Source organism: Lynx rufus, unplaced genomic scaffold, assembly GCF_022079265.1.
Source record: "Lynx rufus isolate CCGP_SWC_20201006 ecotype Redwood Valley unplaced genomic scaffold, mLynRuf1.p SCAF_10, whole genome shotgun sequence".
NCBI classification, from domain to species: domain Eukaryota; kingdom Metazoa; phylum Chordata; class Mammalia; order Carnivora; family Felidae; genus Lynx; species Lynx rufus.
In genome coordinates this window covers 60,001,065-60,021,138 of record NW_025814824.1, presented here as the reverse complement: position 1 = coordinate 60,021,138, position 20,074 = coordinate 60,001,065, and the positions used below count along the sequence as shown (strand labels likewise).

Sequence of the window (20,074 nt, the reverse complement as noted above, 5' to 3'; positions counted from 1 at the left end):
TGAATTACTGGTCTCTATTTTAAGTGGCCCAATGCTGTGACCCACCAACCCTGATAACCACATGGAACCCCCTTTCACCTCTGTCCTCCTTACCCATCCACGTGGGCAGGGACCACACCATGTCCTGGTCACTGATGAAGCTACTGTGCTGGGTATAGAGCAGGGATGGATGAACGGATGGATGGATGGATGGGCGGACAGATGGATAGAGAAGGAGTCCATAAAAAATGAACCTTTATGTGGGGTGGGTTGAGGGTGTCACAAGTACAGGCCCTGGATGGTATCCACGGAGCGCTTCCAGCTGTCCTTCCAGCGCTGAGCCTCCTTCACCTGCAATGTGTTGTCGTCCTGGATCTTCTTCAACTCCTCTTCAAATAATGCTAAATATTTCTGGGAGCAAACCAGCAGGAGGAGGCCAGATGAGGAGGGACTTTTGGACTCTGGGACCTACAGGAATGCAATACCCCACTGGTGGGTGGTTTTTAACCTACTCCAGACACTGACAAGGGTTCCACAAATCACTTCTCATGTAATCTGTCCAGCAACCCATTCGGCAGGTCCAGTCGTTTTATAGATGGGGAAACTGAGGCTCAGAATCTTGCCTGGGGTCACCCAACTAGAAAGAGGCTGAGCAGGGACAAGGACCCATCCCCATGATTCTGGACTCTGCACCATTCCTAACTGCCATCCCGCACTGTGGCTTCCTTGGAGCTCAGGGGACTTGGTTTCCATGTAAGGCTGATCCCTCCACACCTTGAGCCCTTACTGAACTCGACAGAGGTGTCCCCTCTGCCCAAGCTTGGCATAGTGGCCAGGGAAGGGCGTGGGCTCTCCCCCAGTGGGGTCAGCCTATCTTGTACCCTGGGCAGGACAAGATTTCTCTCTCGGCAGGCACCAGGACCAACACTGCCACAGACAGCATCTGGGTGCAGCCTCCTCTTTAGACAGGCCCCAGGGGTGACTAATAGGCACTGGGCTCAAATCCTGCCTTTGTTACTTCATAGCAGCACGAGGGGGACACATTTCTTTAAGCTTCAATGTCCTCATCAGTACTAGGTGGACAATTCTTTCCATCATGGGGCCATTATGAGGAGTCAGTGAGATGCCTCATGTTGAGAGAAGCATGGCAGGTGCTCAGTAACTGCCAGCTGCTCTACCCACTGCCTCCCACTGCTCCCATGGCCTCTGTGCCTCTTACTACTCTGTCCCCTCACTCTGACTCAACTGTTCTTCCAGAGGTCTTCCTTCACCCCTCAGTCTGGGTGGGGTGTCCCTCAGCTGGGCTCCCCCTGGTACTGGGGCTCATGCCATCAGACCCACACTATCACTAGGATTGGACATGACCCACGAACATGGGTCTGCAAACATTAACTGTCTTGAGTGTTGACACTGTGCTCTGGGGCCCCCTGGCATGGATCACCTTCCCCATGGGCCAACCATGAGGGCACCTTGGGATGGGAAGCTCCCTTCTTCCCAAGGCAGCCAAACTGAGCTGCCCTGTGCTCCCTAGGACATGCCCATCTACACCCTGTCTCTCGACTCACCAGGTAGACGGCATCTCGGGCTTCCACGGTTGCCAGGTGGCCCAGGGTCGTTTTGGTGGTGATGATGGATGATGTTTTCCGGAGGAGAATCTTGTTTTGGATGGTGACGTCAGTGGGTTTGATTCCTGGCCACTTCCTACAAATAAACATGCATGTAAAAGTCTGACATGCTTGTCATCGTCCTTCACAGCGCACCCTCCAATCCCGGTGGAAACGTTTGGCATATCTTTGCCTTTTTTTAATTTTTAAAAGATCATGTTGTAAATGTCTTCATTAAAAGAAAAACCTCACTGAGCATTTAACATTAAGTTTCTTCAAGTTCTTTTTCCTACTTTCACACTGAATCCGTGTGTGTAGCCGGTCTTGGGTTCTGCACGGGAGAGAGGAATGCTGCACTTCTAGTTGTCTCCCTTTTGCAGGCCTCAGTTTCCTCAGCAGTGGGCCAGCCAGGTGGCAGTCACCGATTCCTGGCCCATTTTCCTACTGTGTTGGGCAAATCACTGCCTTACTTCCTCTTCCAGAGTCACATTCTTGGGGCACAGAGAACAAGGACTTTGACAGCTCTTATCACACATGCAGCGCTCCACAGTACGACCAGTGACTCAAGAATGTGCCCCATACTGGGATGGGCCTCCCTTTCTTTGGGGGCCCCTTTGTGGGTCCTTACCAAAGGAACTAATAGCTGGTGAGCTCTTAACTGTGTGCCAGGGGCACTCTAAGTACAATCTCATGAAACTTTCTCTTTGTAATACCACAGAAGGTGGGCTTCCATGCCCATTTCACAGGCAAGGAAACTGAGGCTTAGAACATAATGCCTTTCCAAGGCTTCCAGTTGCCCCTGACTATGCCGCTGCCTCGTGCTCCAGCAAACTCAGCCATTGGTGGTATTCTTCAATGCTCTTGGCTCTTACCTGCTCCCCCGCTCAATCAGGGGCTTCTCACTTTCTTCCTTCAGGGAAAGCCTAGCGAGTTTCCTCCGTATGAGGATTGATGTTTTCTGTTTGGTAGGCTCCATCCCTGGCAGGCAAAAGACAGGTTATGACCATAGCCTCACACACGGGCTGAGATCAAGGGGATTTCCCCCGACCTTACGTTTAGAGGGATGAGGGCTTGTTCCCTTCCTCCCGACTTGGAGTGTCCAGTGGGAGGCAGAGCCCAGTCCCACAGAGAAGCTGAAAGCACCAGATCTGAAGGCCCAGGGGGGGTGGGGGGGCTGGTGATGGAAGGTGTGATTTAGGCGGTCTTCCCAGCTCCAAAGCCCAGAGCCCGACGCTCTGACCTTCACACAGCTTCCACAAGCCTCCAAATAAGCTCTATAGACCCCTCTTTGTCTTATACTAGCTCAAGTGGGTTCTGAACTATCCCTGGGGCAAACACATTCAATGTTGTCCCTCTGATATCTGGCTCACTGACCTGTCCTTTCAAGTGCCTTCCTGACGGGGCTGCAGCAGCCGAGTGACAGCCAGCAGGCAGGAGCTCCCCCGATCTGCCAGGGAGGACAGGGCCAGGCTGCTTGGCCCAGAAGCCGGAGTTACAGCAGGAGAGGCCTCCCTGGGGCTGGTACGGGGCTCTTTCAGCTCCACGGTTCCTTCCAAGTTACCAAGAGTGGCTTCCCTGCTGCCTGCTCTGCCCAGCCTCCTTCAGGCCTCATCTCTAGTGCCTCTGCAGGCCCTGCTTTCCCAAACAAGGCCTGCACTGGACACTGGAAAATGACCACTACCTCAAAATGCATATACATTGTGACCCAAAAAGTCCACTTCCAGGAACCTATTGCCCCAGAATAGAGATATAAGGATGAAGATGTTCCCTTCAGCACAATTATAGGAGTGAAAAATTGGAAATGGCCCCACGTTCAACAGCAGGGGACTAATGAATAAAGTACAATGCACAGCAAGTGAAAATGCTCAAGAAGATGATTGACTGGCTTGGCCAATGTCCACCCGAGGGCGAATTAGGTCATGGAAGAGCACACACCCTGTAACACACACACACACACACACACACACACTCAGGTCTGTGCCCAAAAGGAAAGGACTGGAAAGATGAGACAGCAAACATTAAGGGCACTTAGTTCTGAGTATAAGGACTGTTTTCTTCCCTTTCTTTGTAATTAAGATTGAGTTTTTAATTAAAAATATTTTTAATGTTTTTATTTATTTTGAGAGAGAGAGAGAGTGATTAAGCAAGGGAGGGGCCGAGAGAGAGGGAGACACAGAATCCGAAGCAGTCTCCAGGCTCAGAGCTGCCAGCACAGAGTGTGATGTAGGGCTTGAACCCACGAATTGTGAGACCATGACTTGAGCCAAAGTCAGACGCTTAACCAACTGAGCCACCTAGGCACCCCAAGTTTTTAATTTTTACAATGAATTGTCTTTGTAATAAAAACTTTTGAGAGTGCACGTGTGAGCAAGTCGGGGAGGGGTAGAGGGAAAGGGAGAGACAGTTAAGCTGGCTCCATGCTCAGAATGGAGCCTGATATGGGACTTGATTGATCAAACCATGAGATTACGACCTGAGCCAAAATCGAGAGTCAGACACTCAATCAGCTGAGCCATCCAGGGATCCCAAAATCTCTTAAAAATAAAAGTAATATATTTTAATTACTCACTAGGTAAGTAAATGGATAACATTTACTATATGATTTAAACCTTGGGGTGCCTGGAAGGCTCAATTGGTTAAGCGTCAGACTTCAGCTCAGGTCATGATCTCGCAGTTCATAAGTTCGAGTCTGGCATCGGGCTCTGTGCTGACAGCTCAGAGTCTCAGCCTGCTTCAGATTCTGTGTCGCTCTCCTTCTCTGACCCCTCCCCTGCTCATGCTCTGTCTCTGTCTCTCTTTCTCTTTCAAAAATAAACAAAATAAAAAAATATTAATCTTTATATAGTTATAAAAGCAAAACACACGTTAGAAAAAGTTTAAACATCACCTAACGGGGGAAAAGAAAAAAATTTAGGAGTCTGTCACCATTCCACCCACCAGGGGTGATCATTGTCAACAGTGTGGGACCTGTCCCTCAGGCTCTGTCTTTCTCATTCTGTGTCTGTCCCTCACACAGATTCACATACATATATGTGAATATATGTTTATATCACATATGCACTTTTTAAAAAAAATGGTATCATAGATAAGTACTAATTGTGAACTTGCTTTTTCCCATAACAGTATTCCTTCCTGACTCTGCACACTGGCACGCGTAGACACACTGACCCCCTTTAACGGCTGCCCAGTATGCACTTGTACATTGGGACCATAATTTACTGATCCAATCACCTACACGTGGATGTTAGTGTTGTTTCCAGTTCTTTGCAACAACAAATGGTGCTGTGATGAATATGCTTGGAAAGATATCTTTGGAAAAATTGTGTAAGTATTTCTGTCAGATATATTCCTAGTGTTAGAACTGCCGGGTGAAAGGTATACACCGTCTGAATTTTGACAGGTGCTGACAGAGGGCTCTCCAAGACAGGGATATTGATGTACACCTCTCCAGGGGTCTCTGTGGTACCTGGGATTTCTGACATTCTCACCAGGGCTGGGTGTCACTCAATTTGCAAACCTTGCCAGGCTGCTGGTGAAAAGTGATATCTTAATAGTGTTTACATTCTCATTATTCATCCTCAGTGAGGTCAAGCATCTTTTATACTCACTGGACATATGAACTGCTTCTCTTTTGCATTGCATGTGTTTGTCCTTTGCCTCTTTTTAGAAATGTAACCTCTACCATGGGGGAGGTTAGGTCTTTTTCTGGCCTATAGCCTGTTAGGAACATTTGTCCAGTTGTGGTTTTTCTTTCAAGTTTTTGACATTTTTCTTCGTTTTTATTTTGGCCATGGAGGAGTGCCAGCCATCGCCTTCACAGCTTCTGGCTCTCATCTCCTACTTAGGGAAGCTGTCCCTACCCCAAGATTATGAAAATATTTACTATTAGGGTTATTTTTTTACATATAATTTTTGACCCATTTGGGATTTACTTTTTTCATTAAAAAAACAACAACACCTTACTGTTAGCGAAAGCCAAAAACCATCAGTCCTCTCGGTAGAGAATCTGGTTTCATTCCAGGGAGCTGGGGAAAAGCAGATGCCCTGGGCCCGTCTGCCTCCACCTCACCCCCACCCCTGGGGCTCAGGCACAAGGTCCACGGCACCACTTACTTGCAACCCGGACATCGTCGATGGTGACCACTTCATCCAACTGCAGCAGGAACTTCTCGGTGAAGGTGGCCAGGCTGGCTATGAAAAACCGGCCGTACTTCCTGGTGAATTCCTGCAGGGAACATGGGGAGTCTGCGGCTACAAGGAGAGGGGTCTGCCCCCAAGGCCAGCTGAGGGAGGACTTGGGGAGCTGGCAGGTGAGACGAGACCAAAGCCATGAGTCAACTATGTCCGAGTTAAGTGGCATCTGGTCCTCAGCCAAGAGGCCTCTCCCAAGAGCTGATTGGGCTCAAAGATAGGAAATGGTTTAGAACTGGTCAAGCTGGGCACCTGCGTGGCTCAGTCAGCTAAACATCTGACTTCGGCTCTGGTCATGATCTCACAGTTTGTGAGTTTAAGCCCCACATCGGGCTCTGGGCTGACAGCACAGAGGCTAGAGCCTGCTTCGGATTCTGTGTCTCCCTCTTTCTCTGCCCCTCCCCCACTTGCTTACTCTCTCTCTCTCTCTCTCTCTCTCTCTCTCTGTGTCTCCCTCTTTCTCTGCCCCTCCCCCACTTGCTTACACTCTCTCTCTCTCTCTCTCTCTCTCTCAAAAATAAAGAAACATTAAAAAAAAAAGAGGTGGCCAAGGAACACCCAGAGGTTATTCACTAAACACAAAATACATAGATGTGGGTCTTGAAAAAAGTTCTCATTAGTAATTTTGTAATTAATTCATTTAGAAATCAAAAGATGCAAGTTAAGCCAGCCAGTAATGACCAGCCAGCTCTATGAAACCTGCTGGCTTTCATGACCCCTTTGGCCAGGGTACCATCTAGGGGCCATGCTCAGTGCTGTTGCTGGACTGTCAGTTGGGGGAGTCTCTCTGGGGGCAGTACAGCCCTCAGCACCCAGGCCCGGCAGCCAATGGCACTACTGACCTCAAGCTTCTCCCTGGTTGCCATAATCACAGTGTCTAAATCGTTCTGCCTTTTCTCTTCCACCTGACACAGAGACTCCATTTCTTGGATATGTGCGGGATGTCCGAGATTTTGATGGAGCTTCTGGGCATTTTCATCCTTTAATCAAACAATCCAGAAATCAGTGGGGATTTTGACCTGGTCTCTAGGTCAGGGCCAGAATGTCACGGGCCCATGCCCTCTGCTAAATGGCCATAGTCAGACTTGTGTGCTCTGACCCGGGTGTGGGAAAGGCCATGGATGGACAGAGGAAGGCAGAGAAGGCAAGATGGGGGCATGACTGGAGCTGACTCTGAGGGCTGGGGAGTGGGAGAGCTGAGCAGCAGCCCCAGTATAACCAGAGCCTTAAGTCCAATAAAATCAATGGCATCCATGTCTGTGCTCCAAGAACCAGGTAGACCTTTGCTGCTCATGTCAATGACCACACTCCCACAGAATCAGCAGACCCACTCGTTAAATCCAAAAAAGGAGTTTATTGAACACCTTCTATGAAGAAGAAGGCATTTCTCCAATGCCCTGTGTCCCTTAGTCCCCATGCAACAATGTCAGCCTGGCCAGTTCTGCCTATGCCTTGCCCCATTTCTGAGCTCCCAGGGGCCCTTGGTCCCAGAGGAGGACTAGTCCTGGGGCTCCCACCTTCCTTATCTCCAGCTTCTCCTGATAATCCCAGAACTGTCTCCGGATCTCTTTGGCAGATGCACAGAATCTTTTCCAGTGGTGTTCTTTGAAGTTCTCCATCACCAGCCAGCAGACCTGGGGCAGCAGCTCCTCAAATCTCCTCATCTGGGCCCGTAATTCTACAGGAGTTGGGAGGTGGGGGACCAGGCGAGGGAACAGAGCAGAGCCAAGCTGCTGAAGTGATTTCTCCCACAAAGCCCCAAAGCAATTTCCCAAAGAGAAGGACTTGGTCTACAATGTGGTCATAGCTATCTCATTAGGAGGGATCCTGTGGTCAGAGCAGTACAGAAAATACTAGATTAAGCAAATTCAAAGGACTTCTCTTCAATACTCTACAGGACTTCCCAGCTTATGAAAAGTGCATGGAGCCTTGAGGAGTCTGTTTTATCCATTATCTCCTCAAAGATTGCCTCGACCCTGGTCCCCTTCTGTCCCTGGGGACCCCTAAGTAGCTCCACGTTACACCTACCTTCTCATCCATATCCCTTTACCTCTCCCAGATTATCATCTCTTTGTTTCTCTGCATTGTGTTTTGGAAATTTTCTCTGATAGTAGAAGCCATTCACAATTTCAAAATTTCAACTGTTTATTTTTCCAATATAGAAGTTCTATGTGGTTCTCTTTCCTATCTATTTGGTCATTTTCATAGTCTCTCACTCCTTCCTCATGTTTCCAGTATCTTTTTTAATTTAACTGTAATAAATACATTATTTTATATTCTGTGTCTAATAGGTTCAGTATCTGAAGTCTTTACTGATCTCCTTCTGCTGCCTCATGCTTTAGGGGCCTTTTCCCTGTGTGTGTGTGTGTGTGTGTGTGTGTGTATGTGTGTGTTGTTTGTTTGTTTACTGTGAGCTCTTCTTCTGGGAATTTGACTTGTGAGAATTCTTAGAGGCATGAATTGAAGGTGGGTTTCTTTTCTAGAAAGGATTTATGGTGTCTACCAGATAAGCATCTGGGCACCACTAATTCAAGACCATTTTAAGCTAAATTGTCGGTTGGAGGTCTTTTGGATGATCGACAAAAACAAAGTTAACTTCAGGCACCAAGGCCATTTTATAGTTACAGATTCTTATTAGAGTTTCCCTTCTGCTTTACCCAGTACCAAGGTTTTTTAATAAGACAGTTTCCTTCTAGTTGCTACTGCTGGTGGTGCTGAAGGACAGGGGAGGGGGACTTGGTTTCTTTCTCATTCACCCCACTTTGCAGCTAGAGCCCTGAGGGGGTGGTCCCAGTTTTCTGTGGCTTGTGTCCTTCCAGACTTTGCACCATGGGTGGTCTGGGGCTTTGTCTTCTGCTCCCAAAGCCCTGGAGGCCATGAAAACAAAGGCTCAAGCTCACCTGGGAGTCAGCAATATCCTTACGGCAATGTGTTACTGTTCAATTTCTTTCTTGGAGTTCCTATTTTCACCCAATGTGGGACCCTTGTGTATTTCTTACTTTATGGGTAGCTCATCAATTAAAAGAGCTCATCCCAAAAATGGTATATCCAATACTTGTAAATGTTTTCAGTGGGAAAGGTGGTCAGGATACTGGACTCCCAAATTTCAGGAAATGGAAGTCTCCATTTAATGGGAACTGTGACTCTTCCAGAGAGGGACATAATCTTCGGCATTTCCCAAACCCATACGTTTGACCACAGAACCTTTCTTTTGAGGAAGGTCACATAGGATAGGATCCCAGACATCACATGGGGACATTCTGAGCTAGAGAAACAAAATGCTCCAGTAGTTTCAATGCCAGTCATTCTATAGCCACAGTAGTGAGAGCCACCACTGGTTATTTCCTCTGTATATGGCAAGTCTGTGTAGTGGGCTTAATCCTCAAAAAACTTGCACAGTGAGTGTTGTCTTTATCTCCAGTTTACAGACAAGGAAACTGAGGCCCACAGAGGTGAGGTGACTTGGTCAAGGTCATAAGGCAGAGAGAAGGCAGTGCTGGGCCTTGAAACTAGGTCTAGCTCTCCTCCAATCATCTCCCTCTTCTACCCAACACAGCAGGAATAATTAGGACTTACAACCGCATAAAACATGCGTGGCTACAGACAAAGATGCAGAGGAACGTGGAGAAATGGGCAAAGGTGGGCGCTGGGCGTGTTTTTACAGCCTCTTTAATGTCATTACAATAAATGTAAATGGCAAGATGTATTCTACCTGCCTGTTTTCATGTCCCTATTCTCCAGGAGCCTGTGTCTATCGGGGTCATCAGAGCCCAGCATGGGCCAGGCATACAGTTGATACTTAACAAATACCCGTGGAAAGTTTTCTTCAAACGTTCAAATACAGAGTTACCACATGACCCAGCAATTCCACTCCTAGCTATACATCCAAGAGAAAGGAAAACGTATGTCCACACAAAACGTGTATGTGAATGTTTATAACAGCAGTATTCACAGTAGCCAAAGGTGGAAACAGACAAATGTCTACTGATGCAGGGTAAACAAAACGTGGCATATGCACACAATGGAATAAGAGTGAGTCATGAAAAGGAATGAAATACTGACACATGCTACAACACGGATGAACCTTGAAAATGTTATGCAGAATGAAAGAAACCAGTCACAAAGGAGCACACAGTGATTCCGTGCATATGCAAGCTCAGAATAGGAAACATACAGAGGCAGAAAGTAGTTGAGTGGTTGCTTAGGGCTGGGACAGTGATGGAGGGACAGGGAAGTAGTGATCGTTGCCCAACTCTGAGAATATACTAAAATCCACTGAATTGGAGGTTTTACACGGGCAAATTGTGTGGTATGTGACTATCTCAATAAAGCTGTCAAAATTACCTGTGCAATGAACAAAACATTTTTAGTGATACAAATCACCAGATTTCTCAAGAAAAGTCATTTTTTTTTTTCAGCGTTGTTGTGCCTCCCAGTTAAATCTGATCAATGTTTTTACCTAATTCCAAGATGGCAGCTTTTCACAGGGAGGCTCCTGTGCCTCCCTCAGGGACCTCCTGGTCAGGAGGGCACCCTCCAGGCTGTGAGGCCCAGGCTCTGCTCAATTGGTGGCATGTGTCACACCCTCCACCTGCCTGCCCGCCTGCCGCCCAGACCCACCTATGAGGCAGGAGTTATGGTACTCGTCTGTCTGGACATGGTATTCCAGGATCCTCTTGCAGATATTCTCTGCACACTGGTCAAAGTTTTCGTACATGCAGTCAGGCCTGGTGACTGAGTGCTTCTCTTTGCGGTAAAACTCCTGCAAAAGAGGTCGATGCTGTCTGGGCAAGGATGCTCACCATGGGGCTCTGGCCCATGCTCCTGCATCCTCCACCCCACTCTCCACACCTCCTAGCCCATTCTCCTGATGTCACCCTTCCTACCCAACTGCCCTTTTTACCACTGCCAATATCCCAGTACTCAAGGCATAAGTGACTGAATGGCAAAACTCTTTTTTTGTCCTTCAAGACCCAAATGGAATCTCATTCCAATGACCAGGTTGAGAGTGTTCTATGAAGTGCCAAACTAGGTACTAGGCCAAAGGCCACAAATATGGATGACTCACAGACCCTATTCTGAAGGATTTGCAGCCTAGTTGGAGGCCGACAGGAACGCACACAGACACCCCTGTGTGGGGTGTGCTGGAACTGTGCACTCGGTAGCTCCAGCAGCCCCATCCATCTCCCTGTGGTGCCGCCATGTCTGTTGCCCTACGCGGGGTGCTGGCCTCCCAGGGACAGAGACTGGGCTTGTTCCTCTTAGCCCACCCAGTATCTGACATGTAGTAAGTGTCCGAGAAATGTTTGGTGGCTCAGTAAATGGATAAATGAATGAATGAGGTTTAATTTTTAGGATGAAGAAAACATCACATGAGGTGACAGAAGCTAGGTAGCTGTGGTTGTGGGTCCCTTTCTCTCAATTTCACCCACAAAGCCATTATCAGCAAAATCTAAGAGGCAGAGGTGGCTGGGGACATATGGCCAGCAGCCAGTCCAGGGGCACGCAGAGGCCTCTGGGCAGCAGCCCTCACCTCCACAACATTCAGCAGATGCTCATTGCTCTCCCAGAGGAGGGTCAGGATGATCCCTTTAAAATCCCTGAAAGACACAAAAGACAGATCCCTGAGGGGTCTTGTCTAATCACACCAAATGGTGTGGACAAAACCAAATGGACAGAACATTCTGAGTGCTCAGCAGCCCAGCCAGGATTGGACAGTTCATGTGATTCCCAGGTGTGTTCTCACCTAATATTTCTATTTGTCTAGTTTAATGGCTCTTGTATGTGATAAGCTGGGTTTGGCCCCTTCCAAGAGTCTATTCTCTTTTGGCCTCATCACTCATTGTAGCTACTTGCTCCTGCCCTGGGACCTTTGCACCCACTGATTCCTCCCCAGAGAACATGGTTAACTTTCTTCTTGGTCACATTTGCTCCTGCTCTTCCTCAGATCCTAACCTGGTGGCAATTCCTGACCATCCTGGTCCAATGCTCTCAGAGTGGTCCTCAGCCCTACAACACTCCCCACAGAGGGATTTGGGATTGATTTTTGTGACCGGCTGATTAAACTCTATCTCTTCTAGAAGATGGTAAAGTCCATCTAGACAGACCGCATGTGTCTGTTTTGCTCACCATGGGACCCCCAGTCCCGCTACAGGGTCTGAACTTATTTGTACCTCAGTATTGGTTGAAAGAAGAAAGAACAATTTCTTTTTTTTAAATTTTTTTTCGACGTTTTTTATTTATTTTTGGGACAGAGAGAGACAGAGCATGAACGGGGGAGGGGCAGAGAGAGAGGGAGACACAGAATCGGAAACAGGCTCCAGGCTCCGAGCCATCAGCCCAGAGCCTGACGCGGGGCTCGAACTCACGGACCGCGAGATCACGACCTGGCTGAAGTCGGACGCTTAACCGACTGCGCCACCCAGGCGCCCCAGAAAGAACAATTTCTTATAAATATTAATCAAATAAGCAGGACTTCCTGTAGGACCAAACATCCGCCTTCCGGTACCTCTGCCATTTAGGCTGACTCTGCACACACTGGGGCTTGATTAAACAAAGTTGCCCAGTACCAGTGGATATTCCTGGCCAGTTAAGTCAATTATCTCAATAGTAAAAGTGAAATAAGGGAAGGGATAGATGTATTAGAACTTAATTTAACTTAGAACCTTAAGATGTAGGACACTTAATTTTTCACAATTTCTGTTAAGTGATGCAGCCAATTTCTAAAACATATGTATATAGGCCACTCACTGTTTCATTTTAAAATTCACTCATCATAACTAAAGAAAATTAGAAATATACTGAAAAGCAAAGGAGAAAACGAATGCCAACATTTTATTGTATTTCCTTCTGGCTGCTTTTAAAGTCAGTTTGGAATTAGGTTCATGTGTATTTTACATTCTGTTCACTTGTTAAGTGTTCCCCCACATTAAGATATCTTTTTAAATGGCTGTGTAACACCATCTAGTATGTAAGCACCATGGTTTGCAATCCTCTATTTTTGGACTGCTAGGTTTTCTGATTTTTTTTAATCTTTCTTTTTTTAAAATTTATTTATTTAAATTCAAGTTAGTTAACATACAGTGTAGTATTGGTTTCAGGAGTAGAACCAGTGATTCATCACTTACATGTAACACCCAGTGCTCACCCCAAGTGCCCTCCTTAATGCCCATCCCCCATTTAGCCCATCCCCTACCATCTGTATTGAAGAGTCTCTCATGGTTTGCTTCCCTGTTTTTATCTTATTTTTCCTTCCCTTCCCCTATGTCCATCTGTTTTTTAAATTCCACATATAAGTGAAATCATATATTTTGACTGACTTATTTCACTTAACATAATACATTCTAGTTCCATCCAGGTCATTGCAAATGGCAAATTTTCATTCTTTTTGATTGCCGAGTAATATTCCTGTGGTGTGTGTGTGTGTGTGTGTGTGTGTGTGTGTACCACCTCTTTATGCATTCATCAGTCAATGCACATTTGGGCTTTTTCCATAATCTGGCTACTGTTGATAGTGCTGCTATAAATATTGGGGCGCATGTGCCCCTTGAAATCAGCATTTTTTTAAGTTTATTTATTTTGAGAGAGAGAGAGAGCACAAGTGGGGTAGGGGTGGAGATGAGAGAGAGTTCCAAGCAGGCTGTCAGTGTAGAGCCTGACGCAGGGCTCAAACTCACAAACCATGAGATCATGACCTGAGCCAAGATCAAGAGACATGCCCAACCAGCTGAGCCACCCACGCACACCCCAAAATCAGCATTTTGTATCCTTTGGATAAATACCTAACAGTGCAATTGCTGGTAAGATACTTCTGTTTTTGTTTTTTTGTTTTGTTTTGTTTTGTTTTGTTTTTTGGAGGAACCTCCATACTGTTCTCCAGAGTAGCTGCACCAGTTTGCATTCCCACCAACAGTATAAAAGAGTTCCCCTTTCTCTGCATCCCTTCCAGTATCTGTTGTTTCATGAGTTGTTAATTTTAGCCATTCTGACAGGTGTGAGGTGGTATCTCATTGTGATTTTGATTTGTATTTCTCCAATGATGAGTGATGTTGAGCATCTTTTCATGTGACTGTTAGCCATCTGAATGTCTTCTTTGGAGGTGGTCTATTCATGTCTTCTGCCCTTTTCTTCACTGGATTATTTGTTTTATTGGGTGTTGAGTTTGATAAGTTCTTTATAGATTTTTGATACTAACCCTTTATCTGATATGTCATTTGCAAAAATCTTCTCCTATTCTGTCGGTTGCCATTTAGTTTTGTTGATTGTTTCTTTCGCTGTGCAGAAGCTTTTTATCTTATTTTTTATTTTTTTTTTTATTTTTTTAATTTTTTTTTTTAACGTTTATTTATTTTTGGGACAGAGAGAGACAGAGCATGAACGGGGGAGGGGCAGAGAGAGAGGGAGACACAGAATCGGAAACAGGCTCCAGGCTCCGAGCCATCAGCCCAGAGCCTGACGCGGGGCTCGAACTCACGGACCGCGAGATCGTGACCTGGCTGAAGTCGGACGCTTAACCGACTGCGCCACCCAGGCGCCCCTTATCTTATTTTTTAATGTTTACTTTTGAGAATGAGAGACAGACAGAGTGTGAGCAGGGGAGGGACAGAGAGAGAGGGAGACACAGAATCTGAAGCAGGCTCCGGGCTCTGAGCAGTCAGCACAGAACCCGACACGGAGCTCGAACTCATGAACCATGAGATCATGACCTGAGCCAAAGTCGGTAGGTTAACCAACTGAGACACCCAGGTGCCCCCAGAAGCTCTTTATCTTGATGATGTCCCAATAGTTAATTTTTGCTTTTATTTCCCTTGTCTACTATTTGACTAGGCCTCATCCTTGGACACTGCCTTTGGCTTGCTATGTCCTATGTTAGTAAGAATACTACTAAGTCAGGGGCACCTGGGTGGCTCAGTTGGTTAAACATTGGACTATTGATTTCGGCTCAGGTCATGATCTCACTGTTCATGAGATCGAGCCCCATGTTGGGCTATGCACTGACAGCATGGAGCCTGCCTGAGATTCTCAATCTCTCTCTCTCTCAAAATAAATAAATAAAGATTTTAAAAAATAAATAATTAAATAATTAAAAATACTGTTAAGTCAGTTCAGATACTACCCACCCACCCCCACCCAATATCTGAGCACCTCTGATTTCCAATAGCCATGGCCTGCCTGCAGCAAGAATCCTGCTAAGTAGGCAAGAATCCACTACCGTTGAATTTTCAATCTACTGACCTCCTCGCTCTGCATTTTGGCTATAAATCTTCTCTTGTCCTTATTGTATTCTGAGTTGAGCCCCATCCCTCTTCCCTGTTGCAACAGTCTTGGCGCCTATTGCAATGGTCCCACATAAAGTATTCCTTACTGTTTTAACAAGTATCAGAATAATTTTTTCCTTAACACCTCCCACTGGCAGTGCCTGGGAGGGACCATCTGCACCCTCCCTTGATAAACTGGGAACTTCCTCTAAAATCTATTTACATATTGGTTAATGTTGGGCAAAATATGGAATGGATTTGTTCCCTTTTCATTTGTTTGCATTCTAGTGAGAATTAGTGTTTTGTCCACATGTTTGTTCCTAATTTTATTTCTTCCTCGCATGTGGTCTCTTCCAATTCTCCCCTTACCCTATTGTGTGCTGGAAATTTCTTTAGCAATTTTCTGGGGGAAGGGGATGGGGAGAGGAGCCAATTTTTCCTTTGTTGTCTTTATTTACCACTATTGTGTCTTGACTGGTTGTTATCTAACTTTTAATTGCATTTTATCTCAAAGGAGTTTAAAAATTTATTTGCCAAAATTTTCCATCTTTTTCCGTGTGATTTCATCTAGTGCTTCTTGGAGTGATGATCCTGCATTACTCAAGGGCGACCTGTAGACGACTTGCTGGCTTGTCTTCACAATTCCAAGAAGAGGACTCTCTTCTACCCACGTGCACAGGGAAGGTGAAGGCTTGGGGAGAAGTCACTTAGCCAGAGTCCCAAGGCGGGGGTAAAAACATCATCAGTCTGATTCCATTTTCTGAGCAATTCACCACTGTGTTATGCTAGGAAAGTCTCTCCCTTTCAGAGATTTCATAAGTGCTTGATTTTTTTTTTTCTGTTTAGCCTGTGATCTTTTTTTCACCACTAAAATACTGTGGTGCATCCATACTGTGGCTAACTATTTAGCAATACAAAGGGATGAACTAGTGATACATGTGACCACTTAGGTGGATCTCAAGGGCATCATATTGAGTACAAAAAGCCACTCTGCAAATGTCATACACTGTATGAGACTGTTTATATGACCTTCTTGAAATGACAAAATAATAGGGATGGAAAATGATCAGTGGTTGCTCAGGGTTAGGGATGGAGAGGGAGAGGGCATGGGTACAGCTATAAAGGGGTGACAGGAGTGACATACAGTTGGTGGTGATGGAACAGTTCTGTTTCTTGATTGTGGTGATAGTTACATGAATATACACATGTGATAAAATGACAGAACTATAAAAAGTTGAGAGTCAAGATTTTGATGATGAGGAATGCCTTTTTGTGAATGGGACAAGGGAGCATCTAGCTGCTGACTTGGACCCAACTTCTAGGTCCTGAAGTCACTCTTCTTTTCTTTATTTTTTAATGTTTATTTATTTCTTAGAGAGAGAGCTGGGAGAATGACAGAGAGATAGGGAGACAGAGGATCCGAAGCAGGCTCTCCACTGTCAGTTCAAAACTTGACATGGGGCTTGAACCCACGAGCCATGAGATCATGACCTGAGTCAAAGTCAGACACTTAACCAACTAAGCCGCCCAGGTGCCCTGAAAACCACCCTTCTTTGCAAACTTCACAAACCCCAGAGATAAGACCAGTGGGGCAAAAAGGCTGATGATGAGTTCCCTGATTAAGGGGGAGAGGGTATCTCTGAGTCTCTTTGATTGCTTTCAATTTTCTGAAGTTGCTTATTTGCTTGAAATGTAGCCATTAAGTGGAACAGAGTTTGTTTTAATAAATGAAATTAAAATAAAGGGAAAGAGGAATGAGGGAGGTGAGCCATTAAAAAATTGAAGAAAAAAACCCACAAACAAATCCCAGACTTGAAAGAGGTGTGCTTCCCGCTACCCCAAAAAGCTTAACTTAGAAAATGTGAAATTTTGGTGAAAATGTCTCTCAACAAATTTAGGTGAAATGGGATGAGACAAACTGACCTTGACCCTCATCTTTCCCCTTGCAAATCTCTCCTGCTCTGCCCCCCACTTCTTATTTTCCCCTCAGCTGTGTCAGATTTAGCCACCTCCTTCACAGAGACAACAAGTTAAAATGGACTTAAAGGAAAAGGTGCCACTTACTCAGCTGGCGGCGGTGGCTTCTCCCCGAGCACCTGGTACTTTCTGTCCATTCGGTTGGGCTTGGACCGTGTGATGCTGTGGGACAAAGGTGGATCAGTGTTCTGGAGGCTGGGGTAGACAGGCAGGTCTGTGGGAGCCCCACCTAACTTGCTGGAGGCCCTGCGTCTGCCTGTGGGACACCGTGACCCCCATGTCTGGGCCTGAATCCTTCAAGATACTTCCCTATTCCTCAAAGCTTTGGAGATGCTTATCGTGGGGGTCAAGTCCTTATTGCTAAAACTGACCCAAGGCCCCTGGGAAGGGGCAAGGGGCCAGAAATTCATATCCTTGCTTTCCTGTGGGGAGGACCCAAAGAAAAACAGGTTGAGGTGCTTTTCAAACAAAAATACAATGTGCCCAGTTAAACTTGAATTCCATATAAGAAGCGAATAATTTTTAGTGTAAGCATGTCCCATGCAACATCAGACAGCCCCAGCAACATGGACTTCATTTTGTAACCACTGAGAGACTGAATATACAGATAGGCAATAGCTGGACTGTACAAAAATACAGAACTCTGACCCCAAACCTGCAGCAACGTGCCCAGGAAACCAATTCCTTGTCTATAATAAACAACTCGGGAAGCCAGCCTGATAGAAGTCAGATCTGGAGGAAGCCATATTGTCATCTCTAGTGGCAATCCAGAATGCCAAACAATAACTCCTGTAACAATCATCTCCAAATGGCCGGGACTTGATTACTAACTGACAGCTTCCCTGAATTTTGTCCCTGCTTCCAACTTAGAACCAATCAGGGAAAGTCAAGTACACAGCCCTAAATAATCACATAGAATGCCCTGCTGCTAGTTGGCCTGCCTCCAGCTTCCCCACATCAACAGCCTCCAATAAAGGCACATTTAAAGCCTTCCTTTTCTCCACTATACAGTTTTTTCACTCTTGTCTGCCTTTGGGTCTCTGCTAAAACATAAGTAATGATGGCTGACTCCCTTGCTGTACCAAGCTCTGAATAAATAGCCTTTGCTTTTCTCATTTGGTTGGTCTTAGGTTTATTTCCACGTTGCAGATGGCATTCATGTTCATGGACCTTTTGGAGGTATGCAAAGCAGGAATTGCCTCACCGCTACTTCCTCAAAACCAGGAATCAAACCATATAAATGAGGGCTCACAGAGGACCCAAAAGTCAGTTCAGCCACTGGCTCTGTTACTTGCCTTCTGTTGAATCAGTGTCAGGGGCCAGCGGGGCCCACATTCACCGAGTAATGAGTCTAATGACCCCTACAGGGGCATAATGGGCAGAGTGCCTGACCAGGATGCAGAGGCCCAGGATTTCTCCTGGAGAGAAAGCCATCTCCAATGTCCCTCTTTTTGACTGGGAAGAATGGGTATGGGAGGAGCTGGGATCTACCAGTTGTGACCATGGAAAACCACTGAATGCCCAGATGGGCTCTCAAGGTGGGAGGCCTGTGTGAGCTGCATCACTCAGCAGGAATGAGCACAGACCTGACTAACGCCAGCTTCAGAGCCAACCTCTCACTGGGTCCGTTGGGGTCTCAGAGCTGTGAGTACAGGTGGTACTTTCCGAGGACAGTCTGATAAATGGACAGGGTGGTCTCTGGCCTATGTCTAGGGGGACAAGGAAGGCATCTGGGAAGGGGAGATCCTCAGCAGCCCAGCAGACCTACCTCGTTGTTGAAGTGGCACTGGCACTGGACAGGGCCTTTCTCACGACATGTTCTCCCCGGTTCCGGTGTCGCTTCAAGCCTTTGGGTGATGAGCACCCAGGACAAGAACAGAGGACCCAAGGTGAGGATGGACCAGGTGGCAACACTGGCTTTCCCACCGCCAGTGCCCCAAGACCCACAGGCTTGTTTATCTCTACCTGTCTGGAACCGATCTTTGTCGCACTGCTGGGTTGAGCATTTTGAGTTGGGAAGTCTGAAACCAAAGGAAAGGATATGAGCTTTTCCCCAGTGACCATGAGGACAGCTCAGGGCAGGCATTGGGTACCATCCCAGTTAGCACATAATACCATGTGAACGTGTCCTATTATGAGGCCCATTTTAGAGGAGGAAACTGAGGCCATATACACCCCATGGCCACTCACTGCAGGATCTTCTTGACCACTTCCACAGCCGGGTCTTCAATCATGGACTTCCCCATGCGGCTGGGCTGGGCAAAGGACTCAGGGGTGACCAAGTCTACCTTGGCTTCCTCTTCAAGGACTTCTGAAGACACCAGGATGTCACTCTCCACCTCCGTATCGATCATGATGTCATCCTGCAGGCCCAAGAGAAGGGCCTGAGTGTGTGGGCCCAGTCTACATGCTAGGGATGAGGGCAGCTGGGTTCATGTTCCAAAAGCACCTTGCCCAGGGGCTGCAGCAGGAGGCTAGCTGCCTGATTCTTTGAGTCTGTATTTTCCTTCTAAAAAATGGTAATGGTCATATCTCCTTTAGAGAGTCATTCATTCATTCATTTATATGTGCATGTGGCTTTCAAAAATATTTCCCAAGTACCTGCTTTCTGCAAGGCTCTGGCTGGGTCCTGGGACACAGGGTGGAGAGGTAACATGTGATCTTTGTTTTTATAGGGCTTACAGTCTAGTCAGAGAGACAAACATTTAACATGCACTTCTACAAATAAATGTCTAGTCAAAATTGTGACCAATGCTATGAAGGAAAAGTTCCAAAGTCTTCCATGAGGCTGAGGGTCATGGATTTACAAGGCCAGCCCATAGATGTGTCCAGGCAGTGTTCTTAAAATGGGTGAATGAATGAATGAATGTGTGGACAAGTGAGTGGCCAACACGCCCTACAAATCGGACCTTAGAGAAAGGGTAGGAGTAGTGGCCTGCAATGAGGGCTTAGTTAGGCTATTCCCTATTTTATTTGAGCCTTGTCTCAGCAGTGGACTATAAGAGGGAAGGACCCTAGCTGGACTCCTGAGTTCTTTCTTGAAGGGCGCAGGTGGTATGATGCTGG

At 46.5% G+C, this 20,074-nt stretch overlaps 1 protein-coding gene across 1 annotated transcript in view; it reads right to left on the bottom strand.

Moving 5' to 3' along the window:
- Nucleotides 1-258: 258 nt before the first annotated feature.
- CCDC180 (coiled-coil domain containing 180) overlaps nt 259-20,074 on the bottom strand; it is a 61,070-nt gene continuing 41,254 nt past the window's right edge. Inside the window, exons 26-37 of the mRNA XM_047098990.1 lie at nt 19,199-19,371; nt 18,974-19,029; nt 18,777-18,855; nt 17,096-17,170; nt 11,308-11,374; nt 10,395-10,536; nt 7,292-7,452; nt 6,617-6,754; nt 5,697-5,808; nt 2,456-2,561; nt 1,545-1,680; nt 259-390 (exon numbers count right to left, since the gene is read on the bottom strand). Of these exons, the coding sequence (XP_046954946.1) occupies nt 259-390; nt 1,545-1,680; nt 2,456-2,561; nt 5,697-5,808; nt 6,617-6,754; nt 7,292-7,452; nt 10,395-10,536; nt 11,308-11,374; nt 17,096-17,170; nt 18,777-18,855; nt 18,974-19,029; nt 19,199-19,371 (1,377 nt within the window). The remainder of the gene's footprint in view (nt 391-1,544; nt 1,681-2,455; nt 2,562-5,696; nt 5,809-6,616; nt 6,755-7,291; nt 7,453-10,394; nt 10,537-11,307; nt 11,375-17,095; nt 17,171-18,776; nt 18,856-18,973; nt 19,030-19,198; nt 19,372-20,074) is intronic.